The following is a 26799-nucleotide window of genomic DNA, read 5'->3' as shown; positions in this document are numbered from 1 at the left end:
GCCATGCAGGCTGCCATCCCTGGTATTTCTACTCGTTTCTTTTGAATCATCGTCTGTCTACCTCACCATACGCAATATGAATAGCAACTCGCGAAATAGACTAATTTGTCGCGTCTATCTCCGATATGCAGGACGGTGCATTAGCCTGCCTTTGGGACCTTTGCCCCCATCCAAGTCGGAGAGACGCCATGGGATTAGATATTAGTAGATCAGAGTTCATAGGTACTTGAGCACACAAAGTCCTATTTCGAGTACAGGCATTGAAACCTCCTAATGGTCACATTACATCTTGTAGTCCTGCATAGAAATGAAAATATTCGACACGCGTCCTAAGGTCCCAATCTATAATTTGATCGTGGGCATTATTTTTCACGTAGAAATTACACCTGGAACACTTATAACCCATAGTTTCTGGGAAGGGATGGGGTCCTACTCGGTATGACCCATCCCAGGATGCTTCAATTCGACATCATTTATGAAGACTATGTTCATGACAACTGACTGAATGCTTCATGAATTTCTGGTGTATTCGGGGTACGACTTCTCATACCTGGAAACCGCGAAGGGTTAGCGAGTTCAAGGATCCATAAAAAGGTTGACGTCAGAGAATCATGTAGTTGACTGGATTCTTACCCTAACACACTCTCTGCAAACCAGGCAAGCCCACGGTGCACTGGAATAAGCAACCACACCGGCATCCAGTTCAGGAATGGAGGGCACAAGAGGGAGGATGCGTGCTCAGTGAACAGAATGATCTGAAGAACGGATGGCTTCAGGCCAGCCTTGAGGCAATCATCCACATAACCCGAAAGGTTGCGGAGGAAGTTAACATCAAGGATATGATCATCGTTCTGACATGGATCCAACCATACGGAGAAGACGAGAGTTTCCGTGCCTGATTTATGAGACCAGAATCGATGGCTGGAAGGCCAGAAGGCTTTTAGTCAGTCAAAGTAACCTTTGAAGTAATGACGTGGGATATTCTGTCTGCCCGGTTATGACTTACCGCGTGCCAGCAGGGATGTGGAATACTCCATCGTCCTTGGTGACAGAATATTCCACCCCGTTCTTGACTGCACCCAGTACGCCCTGATCAACTTTGAAGTATTCGTCCTGTAAGCGATGTATATGTCTGCCACCCCAATTAATCAGAATCTTTCCATCGAAATGATAATCTGATCCTTCTGACTTACAGTGGGGGCCCAGTGAGTCCAGCACGGACGAGTGCGTTTTCTATGTAATGCGTCTCTCTGACATACCAACTCCCGTCTGGTCTCTCAAGAGGCTCATACAGGGCTGCATCACCAAGATGTTTAAACGACGATTGGGAATTGTTGCTGGTGCGCCGCTCCGGTCGCCGCGAGAGCCATTGTTGCCACGCCCACACCATTCTGAAAATAATCAAAAAATGGATGACAACACAATAGCTGCTAAGACTACAAGCTATCTATATGGTGAAGATATTTCTTAGTGCCCAGTTCTTTCCGTATGAGACCTGGGTGATAAACGAAATTTTAGGACGATACTGGATTCATCTAACCCGCTTTTTACGAGCTCGTACCTACTGTATCCACCGGATGCACCAGGGGTATTGCCCCAAAACTGCCTAGCCGTCTGACTTGCATATGCCGCTCAAATTGTCTTTGAGAACAAGGCCGCCAAGAGCTGATATTCTCACGGAATGTGTATCCTTCAATGACTGAATCTCCCTCATGAATGTTGAGTAGAGTGGGGCGGTCTTTTCAACCAATAGATAAGCACGGATCCAAGACGATTCAGACAGCGCTGGCACGTACCACGGGTTGGCATACGCAGAGATCTAGATCTAACCAATTGCTGTTAGCATAGGAAGGTCCCCGAATCACTAGAGCTTATTTATCCATAATAAGCGAAATCAGCTGCCAAGGGAATAATACTTGCCATACAATGCCACTTGGATCTTACTTGCATAATCCAGCAAAAGTACCCACATACACCCGTCTACCCGTCCGCCCGTTCCGTCCCACCTGTCTCCTGTCGAATCTTTGTGGCGGCAGTGCAATAACTGTAGAAAGAACTATTGGAAACACTAGACGATAGCGGCAATCGGTCCCTTTGGCTCAAAACCCACTATCTAATCGTGCCATCATTTTATTACCTTCAATCTTCTGTTTAGCATTGAAATCTGATTTCCGATCGAATGCTTCAACGCTAGGGCCCTGAGCAAATTCCTTCTTGGCTTACAGCCTGCATTTTCTTAACCTCCAATTTAGAGCAGACAACACTCAAAACCACTTTTATCGGACTTTGTTTGAATCCGAGGGTCACTGTACAATATGATTACCTTTCTTGGTTGATGCTAATACACTGGGATTTCTCAAGTCTTCGTCGATCTAAATCCACTGCCTTCGATCAGAACACACGGCCTACTTCCAACAAACTCAACCGAAAATCTACATGTTTTATATCAAATATATATTGATGAGTAGTAGCTGGCATACGTTCGATAATGGTCGTTTTGAGAGCGAGTTTTGTTGATTTAGTACGTTCCGATTACTTACAGGATCCTTTGGCGCCCCAAGAGCTTTAGCGCGGGGATGAAGACTGTAGAAATTTCACCCTGAGATTAGGCAAAGCTAGGCCGAAGCGAAATTACATCTATATCCAGCTCAGCAGTATAAGGTCGCGAGGCTCCGTTGCCCTCCGTCCATGCGATGAATTAAACAGTACGAGACCATGCAGTACTGTACTGTACAGTACCATTGATACACCAGCTGGGGAAATGGCCAACGACAGGGGATCTCTAATTGGAGGATATCTTTCCTAGGAGAGCTTTGCATCTCCAATAGGGAGAGAATCAAGTTTTAAACATCTTTCGCTGAAGCAGCATCTGTTTTCTCTTTGAGAGGCTTCCCTCCATCGTGGTGTGGTGTGGTTTGTTGGCTTGTTTGTTGATCCATCTCATCCTGCCTGCATTCGCAGGCTTGCCGTAGAGCGCCCTGGCTCAGTACGTATTATGCAGAGGACGGTGAATGCACTATACGGCCATATATTTCACAAATATTCCAAGTAATATATATTACATTTCTAGGTAGTGTTAAAGTACCCAATTTTAGACCACAACCTCACGATATCTTTATACTGAATGATTGGACGATCATGCTTTGGAACATGTTGAAATTGACAGTATAATAATACATAATTACGCTAGACTTTTGTATTATAGATTGTTGGATCATACTATGAGCTCGGCAAGAATAATAGATTATTTTCTTGGTTGCTTAAAGGAAACCCTTAGTTCAAGTTTTTTTGGAACATTCTTAACCGTCTACTGTCAGATTCGCAGTCGCGTAATAATACGAATGGATCCTGAAACGTTTCACATAATTTTGGAATGACTTGACCTTTTTTTAATAATAATAATAAAAAAAAGACATTTGATCCCTGCTAGAAAATAGGTCTATCTAAGGTTATTAAAAAATACAAACTGGCATAATAAACTTCTTCAACAATTTCTAGCCGCTAATAAGCGAATTAAAGAATGCCAATGCTATCCGAGGCAAACCGGGCCGAACGCCTCGTGTTGCCTGAGCACGGGCAATTTAAACCGAAGACGATTAGTCGAAAATTCTCCTAACAAAACCTAGTTCTTGAATGATCTTCCCGTTTTGACTTGGCATAGTTTTCGCTTGGGTTAGAGAATACACTAGATCTAAGACATAAGTACTTGAGCGAAGTGGACGGAAAATTATAGCCAATAAAATTTATCTCCTATTAACCAGTATACTCAGGGATTTCCTATGCAATTATGCAAGATAACGCGTCATCGTGTAACGTGAAGCTGACAAGGAGGAAATTCGAACTGAAGGTGATAGAGGGATTCCACTAATAGAATAGCGCCATTTCTTACAAAAGATTGTGAAGAATCCTTGTAAAGAGGCCTGGGATCTAATGAATGGGGAGGCCTTGTGAGATCTCATTCGCGCGATACCATAGCAAATTTCATATATAACGCCGGCTAAGGGAGGCCTTATTACAGGGGGTGTGATAAAATCCTAGTAATTGTGCTGTAGGACCGCCCCAATACTCAACATCGCAATGGGTGGTGGGGCGGGCCTACCTACAGCACTATTACTGATTTTCAGTTATTTTATTTGCTTGACTTTAATTGGTCAAGGCCATATGATACTGCATCAAGTATTTAGTCGAAGGAACGGCGTGCTGATTGCTTGCTGCATTATATAATACTGGTTTGATTACTGTAATTTGTACTAAAGGATGCTAGTGGTGGTGCCCAGAAATGAACACTGCAGATACTGCAGTCTGCTTCCTTCCTATTTGCCAGCCAACCACTTCTCTAGGAAGCTCCATCACATAAAAGTTCCAACAGCCACCTTCCACTGAAGGCGTCAGTGGCAAAGGAGGCGTATTTAGCAGAAATAATAGCCTGCTTGCAGAATGGAGCAGAGCGGACAAGATGGCCTAAGATTCCACCCATAGTCCCACTGACGTGCTTTCGAAGACCAGCCAGTATTAAGGCCAAGCTTTTGATCAGCGTAAGCTCGTATTATTCGATGTAACCGCGGAATGCCTAAAAAGGTGAGCGTTTAGATATAATATCGATGTGACAGGCTTAAGGATTTCCGTCTACCTTACACTGCTGATATATGTTCTGGATATCCAGGTCCTACTGATCAGTATGGCTGGTATGCAAGAAAACCAAATGGTAACATGTCAAGGTAGGTAGAGAACCTAGAAGAAAACAAGAAGATTCCCTAACCTGGCCAGGTCGTGCCATCAGCTGCGACCGCGTCAGGTCGGCAAAAGCCTGCACGAGCTGTTCTCGATTGAATCGAAAGTGCCAGGGGTATGGTCTCAGATTGTCCTGGCCCCGTCCAAACGATCGCCGGCGTGCTGTTGTCTGCAAGTCGGGTCCGCCGTCCCCATTGCCTGCCATGGCGGGCCAGATTTCCGATGCACGATTTGTCCACACGTCGCATTGGGATATTGAGTTGCATCACAGCTTGACAAGCCCCGTTCCGGTGCGCAATCTATCTTTGCTGGGCGTTCCAACCTTCTGGAACCCATCTCAGCTGGAGAGTCTTGATCGAGACCTGTTAGAGTACTGTAGGTTGTACAAATTTAGCATAGCTACTTGCTCAATTGATCAGGGGATGGTGTGCTAACAACTCGATGCACTCCCCCTGTAGTTTGCTGTGTAGCGTCCACATCCCTTGCTACCTTTGGTCATGACACTGCGGCCCTCAGAAACATCCTGGTTCAAATTGCACTGCAGGGGGAAACGGCCACATCTTCGGCAGTGCTCCAGGCGCTGCTAGCGTTTTCTTCGTTACATCGCTACGGCTTACAATCCCAGGCCCTGGAACTGAAAACCGCTGCACTGGGAAGCTTGGCAAAAGGATCGGCAGCACAAAATCTAAGCGCGACAGCGACCATGCAGCATACCGCCACGGGGATGTTGCTTTGTTCTTTTGAGGTCCATCAGTCGTCTTGCGCCTCAGGCCAATGGACTTTTTATCTAGGTGGAGTCAAGACGGTTCTCAATGCGTCCCCTAGCAAAACACTACTTCAGATTGGTAGAGATGCGGCTGTTTTACTGGATTGGGTGCACTACCACGATGTTCTCGCTCGCTTTTCCCTGCTATATTGGAAAAGAGAAAGGACCTCAGAGCTCCCGTATATCAAATATGTATGTGCTACAGGATATTCCCCCTGCCCACAAGTTGATGAAAGACGAGGATTATATCGCTGCAGGAAGTTTTGGTTTGACCTTTGAGCATTTCAGGCATCCGATTTGCCAACACCCATTTTCTCCATTCTGGATCTGCTGTCCCAAGTATGTGACACCATATCTAGCGGCACAATTTCGCCAGAAGCCGGCGGCGATTTGGATGATTTCAGGGGGTTTCTAGAGGTTCTGGACTGGAGAATCAGGAACCTACCAATACCCGAAGTCCCAGACGATGATTTACATGTTTCAGATGATACGACGTTGGTAATGAAACTATATCAGCTCGCTATACTGTTGTTTCTCAGTCGAAGCTTCGAAGGCCTGATCGACCAACCAATCAGGACTCGACAGCATATTGACAAAGCCTTCGCTATCCTCTTCCGACTGAGATACTGTAAACAGCAATTTCCCATTCATGTCATTGGCTGCGAGGCGCGAACAGATGAGCAACGGGCCGTTGTCCTGGACGTTATCTCCCGGACGGAGAAGATGAGCTCGTCAAGATCCTTGAACTATTGTAAGAGAATATTGCAAGCTGTCTGGGCCCAGGATGACCTTGCAAGTGGGAATAACGTTAGCTATCGCCATAAGTTGACATCCGTAATGAGTCATTGTCTGATCATTCCTAGCTTTGTATAGCTAGTCACATTGTATAGTATATAGACCTCCATACACCGGACCCCTCCCGGGGATAGAAAGAGAACAAATGTCAAATTTGAATCACTGCCCTGTGTTTGAATTTGAGTACAAGATTACGATGTACTGCTGAGTAGTTTATGATTTAGGATAGTCTGCAGAACCCTAGTAATGGGATAAGTGGGGTAAACTTCGATGAAATCAAAGGTGCGCCGAGTTACTCGTTCGCTCGTTATGTTTGAGATATGCTTACCAAGCCAAGGTATCACTCTGCATGGGCTTACATATTCGGTTAGCAGTTCGGCAACCGGGCTAGACCGGATGAATACGAAATAGTAAAACCGTGTTCCTATTTTGATTCGGATACCATGGCTGCAGATGGTCAGACATTAGCGTTGAAATTTAAAAACCCCCAGCACCCCGTAACATTTCCAAGATCCCCAGGGAATAATAATAGAAACCACCAGCATCATTTCCAACATGGCGAGCACTTGTAATTCACGACCCGTGTTTACTATTCTCATTGTGGGCTGCGGTCTTAGTGGACTGGCATCTGCACTGGCTCTTGCTCAGGCCGGTCATCGTGTGACGGTCTTTGAGCGTAGTGTTAAACTACAAGAAGTAACTTCAGGGCTTCCATTAACCAAAATATGAGATTATCTAACATAGCCTAACAGATTGGTGCTGGAATCCAGTTATCACCCAATGCGACGCGTCTGCTTCAACATTGGGGCGTCTTCGAGGAGGTCCTCAAGTATGGTGACCGACCAGAGGCCGGCACGTTTCGCTCCTACCGAGGCGATGTTCTCTCACAATCCCCCCTGTATGTCATCCAAATCTGGTTAGCGAGGCCCCCTACATTGTGATTCATCGTGCCGATCTCCTGAGGGCCTTGTTATCGGGGACCGGGAAGCATGGGATAGAGATCAAACTAGGCAGCGAAGTCAAAGATATCAACTTTAACAAGCCCTCACTACGCCTCTCGACTGGCGAAGTCTACGAAGCAGATCTGATCCTTGGTGCTGACGGAGAGAGATCCCGCTGCAGAGGTGGCCTATTGGGTCGTGAGGATCCTCCTTACAGTCCCGGAGATGTCGTATACCGAGTCTCGGTCCCTATGAAAGACATAACGCCAGAGCATCTGGCTTGGGACCTCAAAAGAAGATCTAGTGTCAATTTCTGGATGGGACGGGGCGGACATGTGGTCTCGTATCTCATCCAGCACGATATGCTGAACATAGTCCTGATTTACGCTGAAGGTGGAAGCGGCAAAGTGATGTATGGTCCGCAAAGAGCTGATATTGAAGAGTTCAGAAGCAAGATTTTGGGCTGGGACCCGGTGCTCCATGAGCTTATCAACGTGGAAGGGTCTGTTTGCACGAAATGGACGTTATTCCAGATTCATGAGCCCATCAATTGGTGCCATGACAGTGGACGCTTCGTACTCATTGGTGATGCCGCCCACGCCATATTGCCATGCCTGTGAGTGACGAATGATAAGAATCTCAGTATATGGTTTGAAACCGGCTAACCCTTGCTCAGAGCCCAAGGTGCTGCACAAGCCTTTGAAGATGCAGGTGTCTTAGGAGGAATCTTCAGCCAATCAGTGCGACACGACCAAATTCCCGATGCTCTTCGGGTATTCGAGGAAGTTCGAAAACCACGGGCTTCGGATGTCCGACATCACACCTTGAAGCAAAAGGCCATGTTTGCCCTTTCTGATGGTCCGGAGCAGGAGGAACGCGACGCAAGGCTCCGTGCGGGTGAAGACTTTGCGCTTTTTGAGTGGCTCTGGAGTTACAATGCTGCTGAGATGGGTCGAGATGCGTGGAGTCGGGCTTTAACCGAGACTCGCGCAAATAAAATCAAAGCCCGCAACTAAGATCTAAGAAACAGGAGAATTGGGTCTTCTCCCCCCCCGCAGTTCCTCCATTTTTGACATTGATATATTTGAGGATTTTGTGAGTTATCGTGGATTTAATGAATAGAGTATACCTCGTACAAAAAAAAATTGGCCGTAGATAATGCTTTGAGTTCTCTATGAGCACGATAGACTGACACGCTGTCTATAGCGCTTGTTTTGGGTTTACTTTCTACTCCCTCTTTTGAATCCATCATGTCTACGAAGGTGAGAATTTTGCGTCTTCTGTTTCTCCTGGGTGGCGACGCCTGTTATGGAATACCTGGAAGGCAATTGGCCTCAAACATAAAACATGGACCCTCTCGCCTCGTATTCGTCGGCGCACGACATCATTCCGACATGGCTGGGTGGCGCCAAGCCGTCTCTTGGCGAAAGTCTTGGACGGCCGATAGAACCTGAGAACCCGAGCATTCGATTTGTGACATGTAAGATGGCATCTCTTGGCCTCTCGTGTGGCTTTCCTCACGGAGGTTCCAGCAGCAATTGAGAATCTCATCAGCGGAACGGCCCGCTGCCGTGGACAAAAGTACTGCGGTCAAGGGACGGTATCAGTACCGCACTATAGGATGACCCATGACTACAATCAAGTTTGTCCTGCAATTCTATGGTACGAAGCCACCGCTCTATGTTGAGAAGTGTGCAGAAGTCTTTTCTAGGAAATCAATTCATATTTCTATAGTCCTTCTATATACAAATTCTGTGAATCCCTCGCACTTCGCGTTTCGATACCCTCCCCATATCAACATGATGATAGAAGGCTGTTGTATCCCCCGTGTAATCTGTCAAATAAAAACAGGAACATTCTAGTTATGATTTCCATTCGTGGTTCGCTGCGCCTCCACCTCTTGGAAGCTCTCCAGGACGACATCGTACAAACGTCCCGACCTGATGGACTCGTAGACCCGTGTGTTGTATAGTCCCATGCTCGGGGTGACACCGTCGGGCCTCGCGGCCTCCGTGGAAGCCAGATGCGCCTCGCCCAGAAATGGGATGCCGAGGTCGTGTCTAATGAAGCTGTACATGCGCTGCGAGGCCTGGCCAATGTATGGAATTGCATTAGGCGGAACGTCGCCGTTCCGACCCTCAATCTCAATGGTGCGGAGATCGAGGGCCTGGCACACGGCCAGAAGGTGCGCTGAGACAAGTTGGGAGAGCACATCCACAGCCTCGAGCGTATAGCGGGCCGACACGAGCGCCATGGAGTTCAGGGCCTGGTTGCCCATCTCGGCTGTCTGGACATGCGACCCGACGGGGTTGGCCAGGAAGCCCAGCTCCGAGGTAAGGGCGGCAACAACGACATCAAGCCCCTTGAACAGGAAAGAGTCGTTGGCGTTGTCGGAGCACAGGTTGGGCGGCAAGCCCCAGCTGGTAGCCGGGTTGATCATCTCAGTACACTGGGTGAAGAGCATGCGGCCGATACTCTGGAGACCTTGGCGCAGCTTCTCGGCCGCCGACGTGACAGCGCGCGCCTGGAAGTTGCCACCATGAAGCACGCGACCTGTCTCTGTGTCAATAAGCGGGTTGTCCGTCACGGAATTGAGCTCGATTGTCAGCTGGTCGTAAGCCAAACCAAAGTCCTCCAGCACGGGGCCGATCCATTGGCTTGCGGTGCGCAGCGAGTATCGATCTTGTCGTAGTGTCGCCACGTCCCGGCTGTCGTGCCTGTTCAGCAGCCGTGATCCGGCCAAGAACGCCTTGATATTCTGAGCGCTGTCGATCTGCCCAGGGTGCGGCCGCACCCGGGCAATGAAGGGCTCGAAGCTCTCATCGCTCCCCCGTAGCGCCTCCACGCTCATAGCAGTCAGCACCTGCGACAGCGCTGCGAGTTGGATGGACTCGTGTGCTGCGAGAGCTGCTACACCGGCTGACACGGCTGTGCCGTTCACGATAGCGAGACCCTCCTTGGCGTGTAGACTGATGGGCTCGATGCCGGCTTCCACCAAGGCGATGTCAGCTCGGGTCACTTTTCTACCGCCCTCGACGTCTCGTGGACCGCTGAAAGCTGTAGCAGATGTCTTTCCTTGCATCAGGGCACCGATCCACGCGAGAGCGCTAAGATCTCCAGACGCCGAGATGCTGCCACGGACGGGGATGCGCGGCACAATGTCCTGGTTCAGGAGATTTACCAGCGAGTCCGCGATGTCGACCCGGATGCCTGACGCACCGCCGGCTAGGGAGTTCAAGCGGATAAGCATGGACGCCCTGGCCCATGACTCCGGCATGCAGGTAGCAGCAAGAGGATCATTGAGGGGAAGTGAATTTCGCACCAAGTGGCGTGGTTGTTTTGCTTGTCCATTCAACTTTCCATTGGTGGAAGGGATCGCACCGTTGGCTTTGCTGGAGACTCCATTGCTTGGGTCGGAATGTCCATTGGTTTGAGTTGCATGTCCATTGGTTTGGGTTGAATGCCCATTTGTCTGAGTGGAATGCCCATTGCTGTTCGGGGACAGCTCCTGCTTGCCATCCGCGACGATGCCGCACGTCAGATGGCTGATCAGGCTTTGTTGAACCCTCTCCACATCATTGGACCTTGCATCGGCACTGCCACCGAATCCTGTATTGACGCCGTAGATGACTTCACCCTGGGCAATCTTGTCCGGGATAATTTTGCTGCACGCTTCGATGGCATCGATGGATGCCGCAGTGAGCTCCACATTTGCGAGGTGTCGCGAGACTGCCACCACATCGGCGATAGTTAGATCACCTCCGCTCACAGCCAATGTTGACTGGGCCGATGAAGAAGGATCGCGCCACTGCGACAGGACTAAATCCGTGAACATGCGGGCTGGAGGGGCCATTTTGATCCAGGGGGCGCACAGTGAGAAACTGAGGAAGAAAGAGATCTAGACAAGAGAAGCTGCTGGTCAGAGAGCGGTGCTACTTATAAACAAGGCCTCAAGTGGCCGAAGCAGTGCTTGCATTCCTATCAAAGTCCGTGAGCATATACCCTGGCGACTGAGGCGGCTGGGTTAAGGTTGATACGACATCGCATGCTCCGGCAAGCAAGCGCTGCGACGAGTTACACGAGATCCTCAAGGCGTCCCCATTGGATACCCACTTACTATCACGACACAGGGGTTTCCTGTAGGCTTCATTCCTGAAACATTTGCAGAAACCTCGTCCGAACGCTATACGAGATGCTTGGCACGAACATCGCACGGTAGTACTGGAACGGGTAATGTCATTACCTATACCGTATGACGCAGGTGAGACGAAACATGTAGCACAGGGCAAGTATGATCCCCGGGCTCGCATCTTCTCGGAGCCTGTTAGGACTTTCCGGTATGCACAAGCACATGGAGATAAGGTCTCCACCAGAAAAGGGAAGTCGTCCAAAATCGGGATGTGCCCCTCTGTGCTCCGTCCGCCGTGCCCTAGAATGGTTGGGGGGATAATAAGAATGCGCGGCATTCTCGACATCCTGATACTTCCCTCCGATCTCCCTTGGCATGCCACATGCATATTTTTGCCTGGTTCATGTCAATTTTTACATGAGCTATCGGAGGTCTCCGTACAATTTGAGATTGATTGGTTTCGGCCATTTCGATGATAGTCTGACCCACCGATTGCCTGCATGCGCTCATTCAAACCGCCAGCCCCCGCGCTACTCCGAGCTGAGCATCTTAGTTGCCCCGCAGTGTGAGTTCGGCCTCACTTGCATAATATGAGCATAATCATCTAGACTCTTGCAGAAGCTCCCACAAGCGGAATAGTACAATAGTACGCAGTAAGCTCTGGCACTGACTAAGGTAGTAAGCGTCTTGCTAACCGAGGACCCTCTCCAACTGCAGCGTTATCGGGTACGAATGGCATTGAGGGTATTTCTTTCTTCCTCACGGTCTTGAAAACAGCATCAGAACTTGACCTCCCCCTGCCACCTGGTCTCTTTGCCGTTGGCTGTCAGCATGTATCTTATCCAAAGCGCGTACTCCCTGTATTTGGGTCTCTTGCTCTTGCTCTGCGGCAGCGGTGCAGCACTCGTCCACTTCTTGAAACCTACCGACTTGAAACAATCGCCTGGAAAAAAGAGATGGGCAATGCCGCCAGGGCCACCGGGTGTCCCAGTCCTGGGAAATTTGCGACAGATGATGCACGCCCGCCGTGGGGCCCTTTCATTCAATCAATGGGTGAGTCTCAAGCTGGTCCAACCTGAGAAGGTGCCTTGATCTAAACCTCCGGCCGGCAGTTGACCTCGTTGATACCGTACGGTGAAATGGTGACGTTGCACATGGGATCCAAAACGTGGGTGGTGCTCAACTCCGACCGTGTCGTCTCGGAAATCATAGCCAAGCGAGGGAAGATCACCAACGAGAGACCCCATATGCCCGTTGCCAGTGACCTTGTGAGCAATGGAAAGCGTACAGTGATACGACAAGAAGAGGAGTGGCGAGAAGGACGCCGTGTGATGCATCAATTGCTCAGCGGCTCCAACCTCAAGGTGTATGCCGGCATGCAGGAGCTCGAGAGTGTGGATATGCTACGCCGATATCTTCGCGAGCCCAACCTTTGGTTTGCGCACAACTTTCGCTATGCTACCTCCGTGCTTTACCGAATTGTGATGGGCTATCCCTTGAACAAGACCAGAGCAGAGCTTGATGACTATCAGAGAGTGACGATCGAGTTCGTCACAACCATCAACCGCAGCTACGTGGATTTCTTCCCGTCAATCAGCAAGCTTCCCCATATCCTACAGCCCTGGCGTCGTTTCTGGGCTCAGATGGGTTCGTTTCACCGCCGTGTTTTCCAGGACTGGTGGACGCCTATCAAAGCTGCGGTAACCAACGGCTCAGCGCCGCCCTCCTTCGTCCGCGACGTTCTTCTTCATCCTGATATGAGGTTCTCGGGAGATGATGAAGAGGCCATGTACCTGGCTACGTCGGTCATGGCAGCCGGCGGTGACAACACACGCATGACGATCAACGTGTTCATCATGGCCATGGTCACCCGCCCTGAAGCGCAGGCCCGCGCACGCGAGGAAGTCGACCGAGTGTGCACGGATGGAGAAGCGCTCAGGCTCCCCCGGATGTCGGATCTATCATCCATGCCCTACGTGGCCGCTATGATCAAAGAGGTTCTACGCTGGCGTCCAACGGTCCCTGTTGTTCCCCCTCACCAACTCACCGAGGACCTGGAGTTCGATGGATATTTTATCCCTGCCGGCACCAATTTCCTCATCAACTCGATCGGGCTGTCGAGTGAATTTGACAATGCCCATGAATTCCAACCCGAGAGGTGGATTGACGCTTCAGGAGCTGAAAAGATACCCAACTTCTGGGGATTTGGAGGCGGTCGTCGGATCTGCGTCGGATGGAAAGTCGCCGAGCAAGCTTTATTCATTGCATTTGCCCGGTTGCTTTATTGCTTTGAATTGACTCCGGTTCGTTCCTGTTCTACCTTATATTCTTTTTTTTCTTGCTCAGAGCAATGTGTCGCTAATATATGAGACGTCTAGAATGGACCTATCGATGACAAGAGACTCAACCACCAGGGCCTTAACGAGCCATTCCCTGTGAAGGCGACTGTTCGCAGCGCCGCGCACGCATCGCTCATTGAGGGGGAAGCGTCTAAGTATGAAGCATCATTCTCCACATTCGGGGCTAAGTGAGTCCCTTTCAGCGGGTCTCGACAATGTATATCGGAGGGTCTAGGGAAAACAGAAGACGGGAGACTTGAAGAACGTTGTTGGGATTGGCAGTCGGGATGCCACAAACGAGAGCCTCAAGAAGCACATGATCACATAATTCTTTCATCGCACATGATGTCACTGTTCCCAGATACGTGCTTCCAGGCAGGACATATAGCTGAAATGCTCCGAGGAATGATTCTGAAAATAGATAGCTGTGGTGAAGACCACGATAACCGTGCCCTGAGGGCTTCAAAAAAATATCGCTGCTTGCTATAAAAGTCAGTCGCAGACTGCGGATTATTGCTAGGACCTCAATGTATGGCGTGAGCACTCTCAGTCTGATCTTGATGAATACCTTCGAGCGCCATTTTGATTCCAAAATTCGCCGAATACTACGCTTGGGCCGGATGAGGAAGAGCTGGCCAAACGGCTTCTCTTCGGGTCCATAATGAAGCACGAGTTGGATGGGTCGAGAAGACAGTCAAATCAGACATATGGTCGCAAAGACTGCCAGAAGGCATTCGAGATAGCAAGGGGAATTGGAAGCGGACAATATATCTCCACGTAACTTAGGTCGGCGCAGCATATCAACGGAGAGAGTATCCCCCACATCTGTCAAGCCATGCATAGCCCTTCAATAGTTACGAACTGGGCGATCGGTTATACCTGGCTGATTCACTGCCAGATCACTTAAAACAGGATCGTTGTTCCGGTGGAAAGCACAAAAACCCCAGGGTAATGTTTTATGCATCTTTTCCAGGCTCCATATCTCTAGGACAATCAGAAATAGACTGGTGGCAGAGATCATCTCATTGACGCAATTATTGGCTCTTAGCTCGTGCAAAGTGGTCGCATTGAAGATTGAGTTGGACTTCTTGGTAATTAGGATGGCCATTTGACAGGTGACAAGCTGACCTGAAGAAAAATAGAGTCCCATGGAAATAATTCACGAGGTTCTTTTTGAACACAACGTTATACATTGACTCGAAGTGTCGGGGGAGGTCATGATTCCCGTATTGGGGTGCGTAATCGTAGCGGGTTTCCGATGTCGTCTGATGGATCAAACAATTAGAGAGAAGAGACCGAAGATTCGCAAGAGCAACCAGAAATAAATAATGGTTATAATCAGCATCAGGTAGGACACCAAGATGTAGAAAGCGGGTGAGCCGGATAGGATATTGGAAGTTTAAGATTGAGAGTACTTACTACAGGACCGGCAATATCGGTGTTGACCGTGTTGCTGGCTTCATTGCACATATCGCTGAAGTACCAATAGTACCAGTTTTGCAGACCATACACCTGGAAATCGAGACTGATCGAGCCATCATTGAATCCCACACAGACACTCACTTCAGAGTTAGGTATTTCACAGTAATCATGTAGACGTGTCTGGACTACTGTCGTATTACTGCTGCCTGTAGTGTTATATAAATGATGGAAGCAGGTGCCCAAGTTGTCGAAAGTTTCGATAAGAAACTTGAGATCTTCATATGAGGTAGCGAAAGTACCGCTCACCATCGCGGCCCGTATCGGTTTCTAAAAATGAGTTGTGCCCCAGCAGTATCAGAGACCGGAAATGGTATGCTGCACATAGGAGACTTGCCGAGGTCGGAAAATGGACGGATGCAAGAAATCTGTGTGGCTAATGAGCGCTGATCCAGGAACATCCAGTTGCTGTTCTATAAAAACCTATTAGAGGCTAGGAAGAATGAGGAACGGATACTACAATTACTTTCCAACAACCCTTTTCGCGAATGATTCTCGGCTGGGAAGGGTGGATATCAATCATGATTACGGAGCCCTGGGAAGCCACGTCTTCACCACGCCCATTGAGATATCCATTAAGTTTATAAATCAGTATATATGGCAAGAGAATGGGCCCTCTTGCGCCGAGCGCGAGGAGTTTTGTTGGTAGGTTGGGGGCAGTAAAGAATTACAGCGCTTTCAGCCCCATTAGTACTGGATGTGGACCATTGTAGATACGTAGATATAAACAAAGATTGCCAGGCTGCTTCTGGGGAATATACATTGAGAGAAGCCAGAGCCATGATCAAAATATGCTGATTTTAAGTAAGATGGAGGAATACTCGATCTAAGAAGACAAAAAAAGACCATACAGAGACGAAGACGATGGCAACAAACGATTTGAATACACAATCCTTAAGTCAAATTATCCCTCACAAGTTCAAAATCATCTCAATTGATATCCCGAATACCCAGGGCCGGCCAGCGGTGTCTGGGGGTACGCGTTCTGATTGGAAATATAGCCCCCAGAATAGTCTCTCAGTATTTTGCTCAGAGCAGTAGAATCTCGATCAAAATCTTCCAAAGGCTTCTGCAGATCCCACTTCCTGGTGCAGTAGCTCAGCAGCTCACGCACGTACGTGAGACACCTAATTGCGCGAGGTCGGCAGTTGATCCGATCCTCTTCCGCCAGTATTGGGGGATCCGGGGTTCCTGCTGGAACGACAGGGGGAGGCGGAACTGTGGAGCCCAACAGAAGGTCGAGATTTTCGGAGAGAACATCAACAAAACGACGCCCCACCTGGTGAACACGTTGGATATCTATAAAGGTGAGAAATGGCAGCACACTAGGATTCTCCAGCACTTGGTGAACCTGGCTAATGAAGTCCATGCATCGATCAAAAAGAAGGGCTTTGTTATAATCACAGAGGATAGGATATCGGTTGGATGGAGAAAGAAGTATAATGATGGTGTAAAGGAGCTCGAGTCGGTAGAGGAGTGAAAAGTGATTTGGAGCGTCCTTGGGGCATTCGTGAAACCATTGCCGGGCTTGAAGGCAGAGGGTCCAGATTTGAATAAGAGGCTGGGGGGATGGCTCGCGGTCGCTGTAATACATGTCTTGATAACCGACAGAAAGAATCTGACGGATCTTGATTATATGCAGAGCAGGGCCCGGGTTTCGCAAGAAGATATGACTTTGGTCGGCGGCTGACAATCCAGTGGCCGTGGTGGTTGTTGGAAGGGCGACATTGACGGAGGCATCGGAGAAGGAGAAAGTTCTTTGGAGAGATACACTCATTCCGCTAAAGAAGGGTTAGCAATGAAGATCATTGGAATCGACTCGTTGTGAACATACCGATCGAGGCAATACAGACAATGGAAGATCCGGCGACGGAGGTCAAGCCTATCTGGATTGGACAGCACCTCTGTGGGGGGATCCTGATGAAGACCCAGGTCGATTGCCACTCTCACGGCCATTCCAACCAGATACCAACTTCTAAAGTGGCCCGGGTCAACAAGAGCATATTGCGCGAGGAGCAGGATGGCTTGGATACACGTGAGGGAACCCGGCCGAAGGACATCTTCGGCGTACGTCCGTGCTTCCGATACCAGAACCAGGGCCTTTTGATGACTTTTGTCATTATTCTGATAGGAAACGGATGCCGAGGCGATAGCAAGAACCATTCGGACCATCCAGTGGTCAAAAGGTTTTGCGAAGCGACCATTAAATTGGTAAACAGCGTCTACCGAGGTCCAAAAGCTAGTTTCGACAAAGAAAGGCAATTGTACGAACACATTGTCGAAATAATACTGTAGCAAGGGTGTGGCCTCATGGCGTGGAGGTAGCGTATGAGTCGATGGTGGCGAAGGATATCCCACCGTAGCAATGGCGAGGAGGAGGTTGGCAAATGTAGTCTTGGAAGTAATGCCTTGGAAGTCTCGCGAGGTTGCATTGACAGAGAGAAATCCGAAATCGCCGACCAAGTCGTCGATATCCGATACTTCACGGTGATGGGCGGAGCCTACAGGGCCATCCGATGAGGTAGACGTGATGGACATCTCACGCGCCACGCCATTACTCTCCACGGGCAAGGAGTTTTGCCGACGGCGAAGCTCGCCGATTTTCTTTTCGAGTTTTTCGCAGTAGCCCTCCAGAGAGGCGACATAGCTTCGCTCTTTACCTTTCGCAAACTCATCACTGGCCCCAGAGCAACTACTCGCCTTGCCCACCTTCTCGCACGCGGTGCAGGCGGGGAGCTTGCCATCACACTTGATTTTCGCGGTGCGACACCGAGAGCAGGCGGCGACAGGGCGGCTGACTTTCAAGAGGGGATTTTCGAGGAAGGTGGTGGCCGAAGCAGGCATGCTGGTTGCTCATGGTCCACCAGCACGGTGAGACGGACGAGTACTTTGTCTGCGTCGGAGAGAGGGACCAACTGTTAGCGGGGACTTCGAGTCAGTGAGTAGGTGGAGGCGTCCAACACCTGTTGGCTTGCGACTGGGCCCAATGATCACCCCGCCAGATCGCCGTGCATTTGCATTGGGCGGGACATCCTGGTTGTCGGCAGGACAAAGGACTAAGACGAAAGCGAGGGGGGATGGAGTTGCTCACATGATGAGGTGAGGTAATTTCAACCGCGCCAACCTTGAAATCACGTTGACTTACGAAGCCCACTTCTAACGGTCGACAGATCTACTGCTTCAGCCTCTCATAGCCAACAGAAAAGAACCTGCATGTGCTGAAGTGTCCCTCGCGACTGTCATTTGCGACGCGGCAATCAAACACCCAGAAAGCAGAGAAGTACGAAGTCAATTTACTTGGAGCTTCGATCCCACCGATACAGACAGACCGACCAGAAGGATTCTGGAGAATGAGCAAAGCACAGTAACCAAGTGACCAAGTGACCTCGCAGACAACGAAGCACTGTCGAAGCAGCAGGAGAAAGGGAAAACCCCATGGGTCACTGAGATCGTGGAACCGCACGGACACGCGAATCAGCGATCACCGCTTGGCGTCAAATCACTACCGGGCAGCCCAAGCAACAAGTAGCCCATCAGTCCACCAGTCCACCGGTCAATCCCCCGTCGCGCCGCATTGCGCCCTCTTCGAGACCCGAGAATCCACCGAATCCACCGAAATCACATCAAAATCACATCACAGTCTGAATCAGATTCCAAACCAACACACCAGCCCCAGACGGCCTTCTCAGGATTCCAGACTTGAAACAGATCAGGGGGTCCCAGACTTGATTTGACTTGTGCTAAGACTTGCCCTCGTATGTACAAATCCAGACCTCTTGTGTATTGTTCCTGTGCTTGTGCTTGTGCTTGTGCTTGTGCTTGTGCTTTTGCCTCGTCGGATTCCATCGAATTCGCGCCCAATTCAAATCAAACCAACACCACTCCGACCGCATTCCTTGTTCTCTTTCGTCCGTTCTCCAATCCCCTTCCTTCGTCTTCCCATCTGCACTCTGCCGCCTGCAGTGTCTGAGTCTCCCAACATAACAGTTTCATCTCTCTTATTCTTTGCCTCGCCACAATCCTATTCGCCTAATCCTCTTTCCTTTCAGCTGGCCTCGGCCTTGGCTCAGCGTATCTACCGTGGTTCTCAGCCCGATTAGACCACTAGACCGCTTGACCCCTCCACCACTTTCTTTCTTCCCCCACTCCACTCTGCGCGAGGGTGTGCTTCCGTCGCTTCCAAACTCCCCCAGTCCCCTCTCTCCGTCGATCCAGATCTGGACCGAGGCCGCCCCTCCCCTCACACCATCTGTTCTCACACTTCCTTTCCTGGTCGTGCAGTACGCGGTACCGGCATGACTTCCCTCTGATAGGATCCTTTCGCATCCTGCCACACTATCCACACCCCTTGCTGGCCTCTCTTTTTTTTTTGTCGTAACTCCCCCTTGGTGACCATCGAAACCCTTGCGGCTCCTCCCACACGCCCGCACTGTTCCCTCCCCCAAGTCTCGCGACAAGACCATGTCGATAGCGCCAAGGGCATTTGGTGGACCGATTGAAATTGCTTTGGATGGCATCATTGCGCAACGTCTGCGCATGTGACTTGCCTCCTATCTCTGACCTCGCTCCAGGCTCGGGGGTCTCCAACGAGCCATGACCCAGAGCGCCCAACCCTCCTTGGGGCAACCTTCGCCGGACTCGTCTTTCTTTGAGCTTCCGGACGGTCGCATTGCGCACACTCTGACCGCCTGCACAAGATGTCGACAGGTATGGTGCCAAAGTCAACAAAACTCCTCCCTCATCGTATCTTGCGGCACCCTGGATTCGTTCTCCTATCCTGAGCCGTGATTTTTCAAATTCGAGGTTGATTATGCTAACTGTCAGTCGGTCCATGTATAGCGGAAATCCAGATGCGACCCCGGTATCCCACGATGTGCGCCCTGCGAACGAAGTAATGCGAGATGTGTCTACTATGATTCAACTCGAGACACAACCATTCCGCGGACCTATATCGTGTCCCTTCGAGAAAAAGCTCGTACTCTTGAAAAGGAGCTTGCCAAGGCCGAAAATGAAATAAAACACACGGCAGATGCGGAGTTGATGGTGCGGGGCGCTGGACGTATCCGCTTCAAGGACAACGATGAACCCCGGTATCTTGGACCCTCGAGCGGCATCGCCATGACTCGACTGGTCATGGAGATTGCCAAGCAGAATACAGATTCCAAAAGTATTAAAGATGTCGTCCCAGAATTGACCGCGCAAGAAATCAAAGCGGCATTCACGCAGGAAGATACCAAGCCAACCTCGAAGATATACCCAATGATCAGCTCGATTCCACAGGAGACCTTACCCCCACAAAATTTGACAAACAAATTGATTGATCTGTTCGTGGCAAAAGGTACTTGAGAGGATATTGATTAATTTAGTGGCCGTGACTGACTTTGCGTTCGACCAGCCCAAGCGCTTCTTCCAATTGTGCATGAACCGAGTTTTCGACAAGAAGCCGAGGAAGTTTTTAACGGCTCTACTGACCCATGTCACAACTTTCAACTGCGAATGGTCATCGCTATCAGCATGCAGAAATTGAGCCCTGACTATGCTGGCCTAGCAGACAGTTACTATCTTGCCGCTTTACCTTTCTTGGAGCCTACGTTGAAAAATATGGACCTAAGAGCTCTGCAGTGCCTCGTAATGATTGCGCAGTATTCGACCTTGACACCAACGAGGACAGCTGCGTACTGGGTTGTAGGTACGGCTGCGAAACTTTGCCAGGAGTTAGGATTGCACGAAGAGGCGACTGTCACCATATCACCCTGTGGTCAATCTCTGAATCCATTGGAGATTGATATGCGTCGAAGATTATTTTGGATTGTCGCATCCATGGAATTTGGTTTGTCGCATAGCTTGGGTCGTACCAGCTCTTATAGTGTGTCACAGGACAACGTCAACGTCAAATTCTTTGAGCTGGTGGATGATCGCTATATCACAGCGAAGGCGATTGACCCAGATGCAAAACCCGTCCTCGGGAAATGTATCGCGGTGCATTTCTTCAAAATGCGTCTCCTTCAATTAGAAGTCCGACGTGCGCTCTACTTGAATCGGCGTGAGACCCCGACTCATGACCAGGATCCGTGGTTTTCCCAAATGTTGGCCAAGATCGACCACTGGATGGTGACTTGTCCCAAGAACGACGACGGTAGTGGCTTGAATGTGAAATGGTTTGTTCCCGAAAATTTGTCCTTATTTCCTGATGGTAATTAACATCATTACGTGAAGGTTCCAAGGCAGAAGAAATACAATTGTCATTCTGATGTACCGACCATCGCCTCAAATACCTGAACCGTCTGTTTACGCCGCAAAGATCTGCTATGAAGCAGCGACTTTCAATATTGCCATGCATCGCGAGCAGACCATCACAGGATCGGTTGATTTGACCTGGATCTTCACTCAATCTCTTTTCATGGTCTTCAACACGACATTGTGGACCCTTTCCTATCCCGAAATTCGCAAAGAACATCCCATCGAGGAAGTCCAGGGATACTTGGACATGGCTTTGGAAGTGATTGAATTCGCAGCTGAACGGTGGCCTGGTGTTCAATCGGCTTTACTCCTTTATAAACGCCTTGTTTCGGCCTGCTTGAAGGCATACAGTACTGAAGAATCATTCGTGGTGCACTCACCCTCAAATCATCCCACTCCCACCTCATCTCAAGGCGTGACGACGCCTCCCGCGATGTCCAGTCCTTCGAGTACCACGACTTTCTACTCGCATCACTATCGTGGCAACCCCTCGGTCAGCGATAATGCATCGGCAGGGACTTATTCACGCGGCCACTCCGTCGATCCAAATATTCCTTTCACTCAACCTTCCCAGGAATTTACGCCTCCGGCCTTTGTTCCGAAGTCTTTAGAATCTACAGGACTTTCTCCCGCGGCTCCAGTATATGGTATACAACAACAGCAAAATCAAGGGCCCTCTATTTCAAGCGCAGCCTCTCAGTACACGTCACAGGCCTATTGCGTGCCAACTTCCCTATATCCTGATGTTTCTATCGACCCTAATACACCCTACAATGCCATTCCTTCTGTCGTCCCTGGCCTTCAAGGCTGGGATCCTCATTTCTCACTTGCATCGACCACTGCCAGTCACTTGGCGTACATCGATGCCACTGTTGATCCGATGCAGTGGACATCTTCTATCGGAGACCAATACTCTCAGTACTTCAATGAACCATTCCCTGTGCCACCGTGGCGAGAACGTACACTCAGCCAGCAGGAGCAGATCGAACTCATGGCATCACTTGAACACGATATACCTGACGTGTCTGCACAACTAGTTCATGAATCTAATGCCTTTTATCAGTCGTAAGTCAGCAATACGGCGGTCTGACTAAACCAGTCTTGTTTCCATGAATCAGCCCTTGGCCTCACTGGGGAACTGGTGATGCAAGTCTTATATAGCATAGCGATTGGGCGAAACATCTTTGCTTGTTTGGTTTCTTCTGTTCTCTTGGACCGCCTAGTCTCTTAGGCTTATACCTCTTCATACGCATGTCTTGTCGCCGATACGGTTACCTTTTTGCGGGGAACCAGCTTTCTTGTAGATATAAACCAGTACTTATAAACGATTTGAAGCGAGTTCCTTCCGCTTTGTTTCAAGCTAAGAGCCCATCATATGGCAACCGAGTGCTCTCTATTGTGTATTCGATTTTTTGATCAGACCGAGTTGATGAAAATGGATCTGAAAGTATATTGATCAGATTAAATTTCAATAATATTCAAGAAGAATGCGAGAAGGGTTTGGAATTGCCGTTTTAATGAGCTCTCCGGTACCCCGGGGTCTTTGAATGTGCCGGCGAATGCCGTTCTTTCATGCAGCGGGTTGCATCGCCGAAACAGCTGAGGCCGAGACCCACGTCACGTGACCGGTCCCGTTTTGCCTCCATCTCAGCGCCGTCAACTAGCATCTCGATCATCCACCACCCCCTCCTCCGCCATCTCATCAACCACCCGGTCTTTCTCGCCTGAAAGGGTCTCTCATTTGTCTTCTGGAATGCATATGATCTAGGTAGGCCGTTGAACGACCTGCTCGCCCATCTGAGCGACCGTCGACCGTTCGGCTCGGATCCCCCTCTGCACACACCCAACGCTCGTGTCGAAAGCCTTCGAATCGGACTCAGCTTAAGGTGGAACCAAGAATCTTCCGGTGCTGCAATCTCTGCGCTCCAGTGCTCATCCCCTCGGGAATTCCTATGTCGGATCGCGCCCCTTCAACTCTCTTTGCAACAGGACCTCCTTCGCCATCTTCACCCACTGACGGGTCCCTTAAAGAGAACTCCCGGCCGCTTATCTCTTCGGACCATATTCCCCAGACTCCGACATCGCCTCCGTTGATGTCGGTCAGTGATCAAAACCATGTCTCCAACTTTACATCCTCCCAAACATCACCGAATCAGGCGACGATCCAACGATCGACTACTTCCTCTCCTCCCTCATCCACACCCATGTCAACTCAGGTTTCTCAGCAGCCTACAATGAGTACGACAAACTCATTTCCCACCCCCGCAAGTAGTGTAAGTGGGCATGCGAACGCGATCTCGGTGGAGGACTCTGAGCGCAAATCTTTCACTACGGGAATGCAGGACACAGTAACGTCCACGAGGGATGCTCCCAACCACCAAATTATAGACGACAGACGACAGGAACACAATCAGCAGCACTCATCGACAAGAACAGGGATTCGCGATTTCGCTCTAAGTCGAGTGACGGCTATGGACGCCATGGACGTGGACAAGGAACCTGTCTCAGATGTTGACAGTCGGAATCTCGGCTTAGAATCTCTTCAGAAGGAATTCACATCGGCTTTCCATCTGTGCAAAAGCTGTAAGAAATCCCTGGCTTCAATGCTGGCTACTTATGTTCCAGCAGTGAAGTTATTGCATTCATCTTTTACACATGGGAACCAAACTTGTTAACACAGTGCTATTACAGCGCCGATTGCAACTGGTCCTGACCCATCATTGGATCTGATATCTCTCTATGGACTCGGCCCGATAGCACAGTCGGTAGCAAGAATTCACCCAATAACTGGCGAGAAGATCAATCGGCTACGCAAGTCTTACGAGGGAAAATTGAAGGGCTTGGGATTAGCAGGTCGAAACAAGCCCGTGAAACAAGAACCAGGCGCCCCTGGTAGTCTCCGGCATCTAATCATGTGGCCTGAGGAGGAATGGCAGAACCAGAAAGTTTTCGGCAAACAGATCAAAGTTCCAGATATCGATTCCGCCCTGCAGAATCTTCAGGGCAGAGCTATGCAGCTTGAGCCTGGTACTGTTCCCAATAACGATTTCTGGGAGGATATTCTTGGCCATGAAAAGCCAGCCAAAACCCAAGGCCCGGGCGATTCCAGCAAGAAATCTGCCCTGCCCCCTGCTGGGCGTCCCACTGCCCAGGCACCTCTCGCCGCACAAGGAGCCCAGGAACCCGAACGGGCTCGGCCCAGCCGTGGCCGCAAACGACACTACGATGATAATAGCTTTGTCGGATATGGCGAAGGCTACGCAGATGACGATGATGAGACTGGATTCTATTCCAATGGCGAGGGATCCGGAAAGAAGAAACGGAAGAAGGTATGTGTCGAGCGATCTCACGAATATATCACCAAGTGATATGCCAAATTAACATGTCGTTAACACAGGACCATGTTTCCAAGGTATCTACCCCGCTCTCCGAAAGAAGCGGAAGCTACGGAGTTGGCATGTTTGGCATTGGTGCTCGATGAGATAGGTCCCTGGTGATCTACCCTTGCCCCCAAAAAGCTGTTTTCTGTTTTCGATCTTGTTCTCCAAGGCTATGAGGCGTTGGCGTTGGGGTTCATTAGCATGCCCCTCGCGCAACAAGACTCATATGCCTTGTCTTGTTTCATGATCCTTTTTTTTTCTCAGTACATGTTGCATCACGGTGCTGGATATACCCGGCTTCATCTATTGGACGGCGTTCAGGCGGGATGGGAAATTACGTATTCCCCAATGTGGATACGACTTGATTGCGTTTTTCTCCCCGCGCGGTTTGTTTTCTTGCAGTGTTGTTCTATATTGCTTGTGTTGCTCTCGATATTTTCATTACTGTAATGGCTGGCTTCTTTCTCTTTCTGCTAAGGATTTTCGACGCTTGAATCTTGTCAGTTGCTGTCTTCTCTGCACAAGTTTGAACTCCCGCCCAGGTTCCGGCGGGCACTGTGCATGTCTTTATTTTTGTTTGTTTTTTTACCGTTTCCTTTACTTTTTTTTCATGGGAGGTTGGCTAGATGAGCCTATGTGATGCCCTCGCCTTCCATGTTTTTTGATACTCACTTTTCGAACCGGCATTCGAGTCGTCTTATCGGATGATGCGGCTCGTTACTGGTCAAGAATTTAGGGAATTGAATAGATGAAAATGTGCAAACTGACCTCTTATGCTAGAGTAGATTGATGTATGCTATAGCTAATAAAAAGAGCCCAGTCAGGAATAAAGCACCATTCAGCCTGTAGGCCGGTAAGGCTTTATGGCTCGACCATGTCTCTAGGTCATGACCCGAAGTATGTCTCTCGCTAGGGGTTATCATAGGTCCAACCTGTAGGGTCCAAAACACATGTACAGAATACAAACATATGTAATAAACAGTTTTGAGGTCAGTTCGCTGTCTACTCATTTCAAGCTCTTGATGAGAATTATAACGAAAATCAAGGAAGTCATGTTTGCCCACTGAGTCATTGACCGACTTCTTTACGCCAGTGATTGGTCACAGGGCGTCGGTAGACGGTAGTGCACAGGATGCGTGTACAAAATACTGTTGGAAGGCAATATGAGATGCCTTTCAAGTTGGACCAAGGTAATATCCCCTGTTTTCAATGGGGCATCTCCGTTTGCTCCATGCTCTCTGGCCCATAGAGTCCGTATAGAGTCTATTCTGTCAGCCCAGCCCAACGCCTCATGAACTCGTGTGGCGCTGAAAATAAGTCCACCTCAGCAACCATCGGTAACCCCGATCCCAATGGCTTATTTGCAGGTATACGTGTCTTAGCTAGGTTTTTTATTCGTTGCGTTGTTCTGGTGCGCCATGGCTGGCATCTAAGCATTTGGCGAACGAGTAAACGAACCGACGGACCAGCGAGAAACGAACTACCGGGATCTGTGCCATTCGGCAATCTGGAGACTGGAATCTAGAATCCTTTGAAATTTGGAACTTAGAAAATTTCTCTTTCTCCCGGAGATATTTCGCATCCGGGGACTGAACTGGACTTAAATGCCGAGCTTCACAGCATGACAGAGCAAGCGATGCCCGTTCTGGCCAATCACGATAAGCTCTGCCGGCCTTCGCGTCGCAACTTGGGACCTCCTCAGTTGCGGAATGCTGGAAGTGCCCGATTGGCTCCCTGTGCTCGGTCTTGAACGCCCGATTATCGCTGGGCCTAAACGGCCCGACCAGTGAGGCTCTGACCGGGGGGAACAGCGTGCGGGAGCAGCTTTGTTCCCTGCCTTGATTTCTTGGGAGTTCTTTTTCTGTTGTTCACTGCGGATAGAGAGGCCAGACGGCAAGGCTGGCGTGGTAAACCGCCCCCACGGACCTAAGCTCCCAAAAAGGCACTGAGTCCGAACTGCGATGTGAAGGATCGTAAGGCATAATCCTCATGTATGAAC

The 26799-nt window shown here is 49.6% G+C and overlaps 10 protein-coding genes across 10 annotated transcripts; 6 read left to right on the top strand and 4 right to left on the bottom strand.

Moving 5' to 3' along the window:
• Nucleotides 1–510: 510 nt before the first annotated feature.
• Nucleotides 511–1390, bottom strand: N7462_007769 (cupin domain-containing protein; the record flags this gene model as incomplete). Its single annotated transcript, XM_057079487.1, has 4 exons — nucleotides 511–550; nucleotides 634–921; nucleotides 1007–1175; nucleotides 1264–1390. 4 exons carry the CDS (start codon nucleotides 1388–1390, stop codon nucleotides 511–513), a joined length of 624 nt encoding a protein of 207 aa, XP_056932157.1.
• Nucleotides 1391–4934: 3544 nt separating this feature from the next.
• Nucleotides 4935–5475, top strand: N7462_007768 (uncharacterized protein; the record flags this gene model as incomplete). The annotated part of the gene is made up of 2 exons (XM_057079486.1): nucleotides 4935–5106; nucleotides 5276–5475. 2 exons carry the CDS (start codon nucleotides 4935–4937, stop codon nucleotides 5473–5475), a joined length of 372 nt encoding a protein of 123 aa, XP_056932156.1.
• A 1372-nt stretch (nucleotides 5476–6847) lies between these two features.
• Nucleotides 6848–8249, top strand: N7462_007767 (FAD-dependent oxidoreductase; the record flags this gene model as incomplete). Its single annotated transcript, XM_057079485.1, has 4 exons — nucleotides 6848–6988; nucleotides 7045–7190; nucleotides 7307–7849; nucleotides 7910–8249. The coding sequence occupies 4 exons, from the start codon at nucleotides 6848–6850 to the stop codon at nucleotides 8247–8249; spliced, it is 1170 nt and encodes a 389-aa protein (XP_056932155.1).
• Nucleotides 8250–8580: 331 nt separating this feature from the next.
• Nucleotides 8581–8858, top strand: N7462_007766 (uncharacterized protein; the record flags this gene model as incomplete). The annotated part of the gene is made up of 2 exons (XM_057079484.1): nucleotides 8581–8713; nucleotides 8788–8858. 2 exons carry the CDS (start codon nucleotides 8581–8583, stop codon nucleotides 8856–8858), a joined length of 204 nt encoding a protein of 67 aa, XP_056932154.1.
• A 233-nt stretch (nucleotides 8859–9091) lies between these two features.
• N7462_007765 (aromatic amino acid ammonia-lyase) lies at nucleotides 9092–11086 on the bottom strand (the record flags this gene model as incomplete). Its single annotated transcript, XM_057079483.1, has 1 exon — nucleotides 9092–11086. One exon carries the CDS (start codon nucleotides 11084–11086, stop codon nucleotides 9092–9094), a length of 1995 nt encoding a protein of 664 aa, XP_056932153.1.
• A 1107-nt stretch (nucleotides 11087–12193) lies between these two features.
• N7462_007764 (cytochrome P450) lies at nucleotides 12194–13893 on the top strand (the record flags this gene model as incomplete). Its single annotated transcript, XM_057079482.1, has 3 exons — nucleotides 12194–12415; nucleotides 12475–13665; nucleotides 13741–13893. 3 exons carry the CDS (start codon nucleotides 12194–12196, stop codon nucleotides 13891–13893), a joined length of 1566 nt encoding a protein of 521 aa, XP_056932152.1.
• An 842-nt stretch (nucleotides 13894–14735) lies between these two features.
• N7462_007763 (uncharacterized protein) lies at nucleotides 14736–15432 on the bottom strand (the record flags this gene model as incomplete). The annotated part of the gene is made up of 2 exons (XM_057079481.1): nucleotides 14736–14966; nucleotides 15121–15432. 2 exons carry the CDS (start codon nucleotides 15430–15432, stop codon nucleotides 14736–14738), a joined length of 543 nt encoding a protein of 180 aa, XP_056932151.1.
• A 673-nt stretch (nucleotides 15433–16105) lies between these two features.
• N7462_007762 (Zn(II)2Cys6 transcription factor) lies at nucleotides 16106–18024 on the bottom strand (the record flags this gene model as incomplete). The annotated part of the gene is made up of 2 exons (XM_057079480.1): nucleotides 16106–16961; nucleotides 17015–18024. 2 exons carry the CDS (start codon nucleotides 18022–18024, stop codon nucleotides 16106–16108), a joined length of 1866 nt encoding a protein of 621 aa, XP_056932150.1.
• A 1749-nt stretch (nucleotides 18025–19773) lies between these two features.
• On the top strand, nucleotides 19774–22489 carry N7462_007761 (uncharacterized protein; the record flags this gene model as incomplete). Its single annotated transcript, XM_057079479.1, has 4 exons — nucleotides 19774–19887; nucleotides 20020–20518; nucleotides 20576–21338; nucleotides 21397–22489. The coding sequence occupies 4 exons, from the start codon at nucleotides 19774–19776 to the stop codon at nucleotides 22487–22489; spliced, it is 2469 nt and encodes an 822-aa protein (XP_056932149.1).
• Nucleotides 22490–23372: 883 nt separating this feature from the next.
• On the top strand, nucleotides 23373–24901 carry N7462_007760 (uncharacterized protein; the record flags this gene model as incomplete). The annotated part of the gene is made up of 3 exons (XM_057079478.1): nucleotides 23373–24003; nucleotides 24112–24749; nucleotides 24818–24901. The coding sequence occupies 3 exons, from the start codon at nucleotides 23373–23375 to the stop codon at nucleotides 24899–24901; spliced, it is 1353 nt and encodes a 450-aa protein (XP_056932148.1).
• Nucleotides 24902–26799: the final 1898 nt, after the last annotated feature.

The sequence above is a fragment of the Penicillium macrosclerotiorum genome (genome assembly GCF_028827735.1).
Source record: "Penicillium macrosclerotiorum strain IBT 26536 chromosome Unknown utg000007l_segment0_segment0, whole genome shotgun sequence".
Taxonomy (NCBI): Eukaryota; Fungi; Ascomycota; class Eurotiomycetes; order Eurotiales; family Aspergillaceae; genus Penicillium; species Penicillium macrosclerotiorum.
Note: the sequence above shows the minus strand (reverse complement) of the source record. Positions and strands in the feature narration are given on the sequence as shown.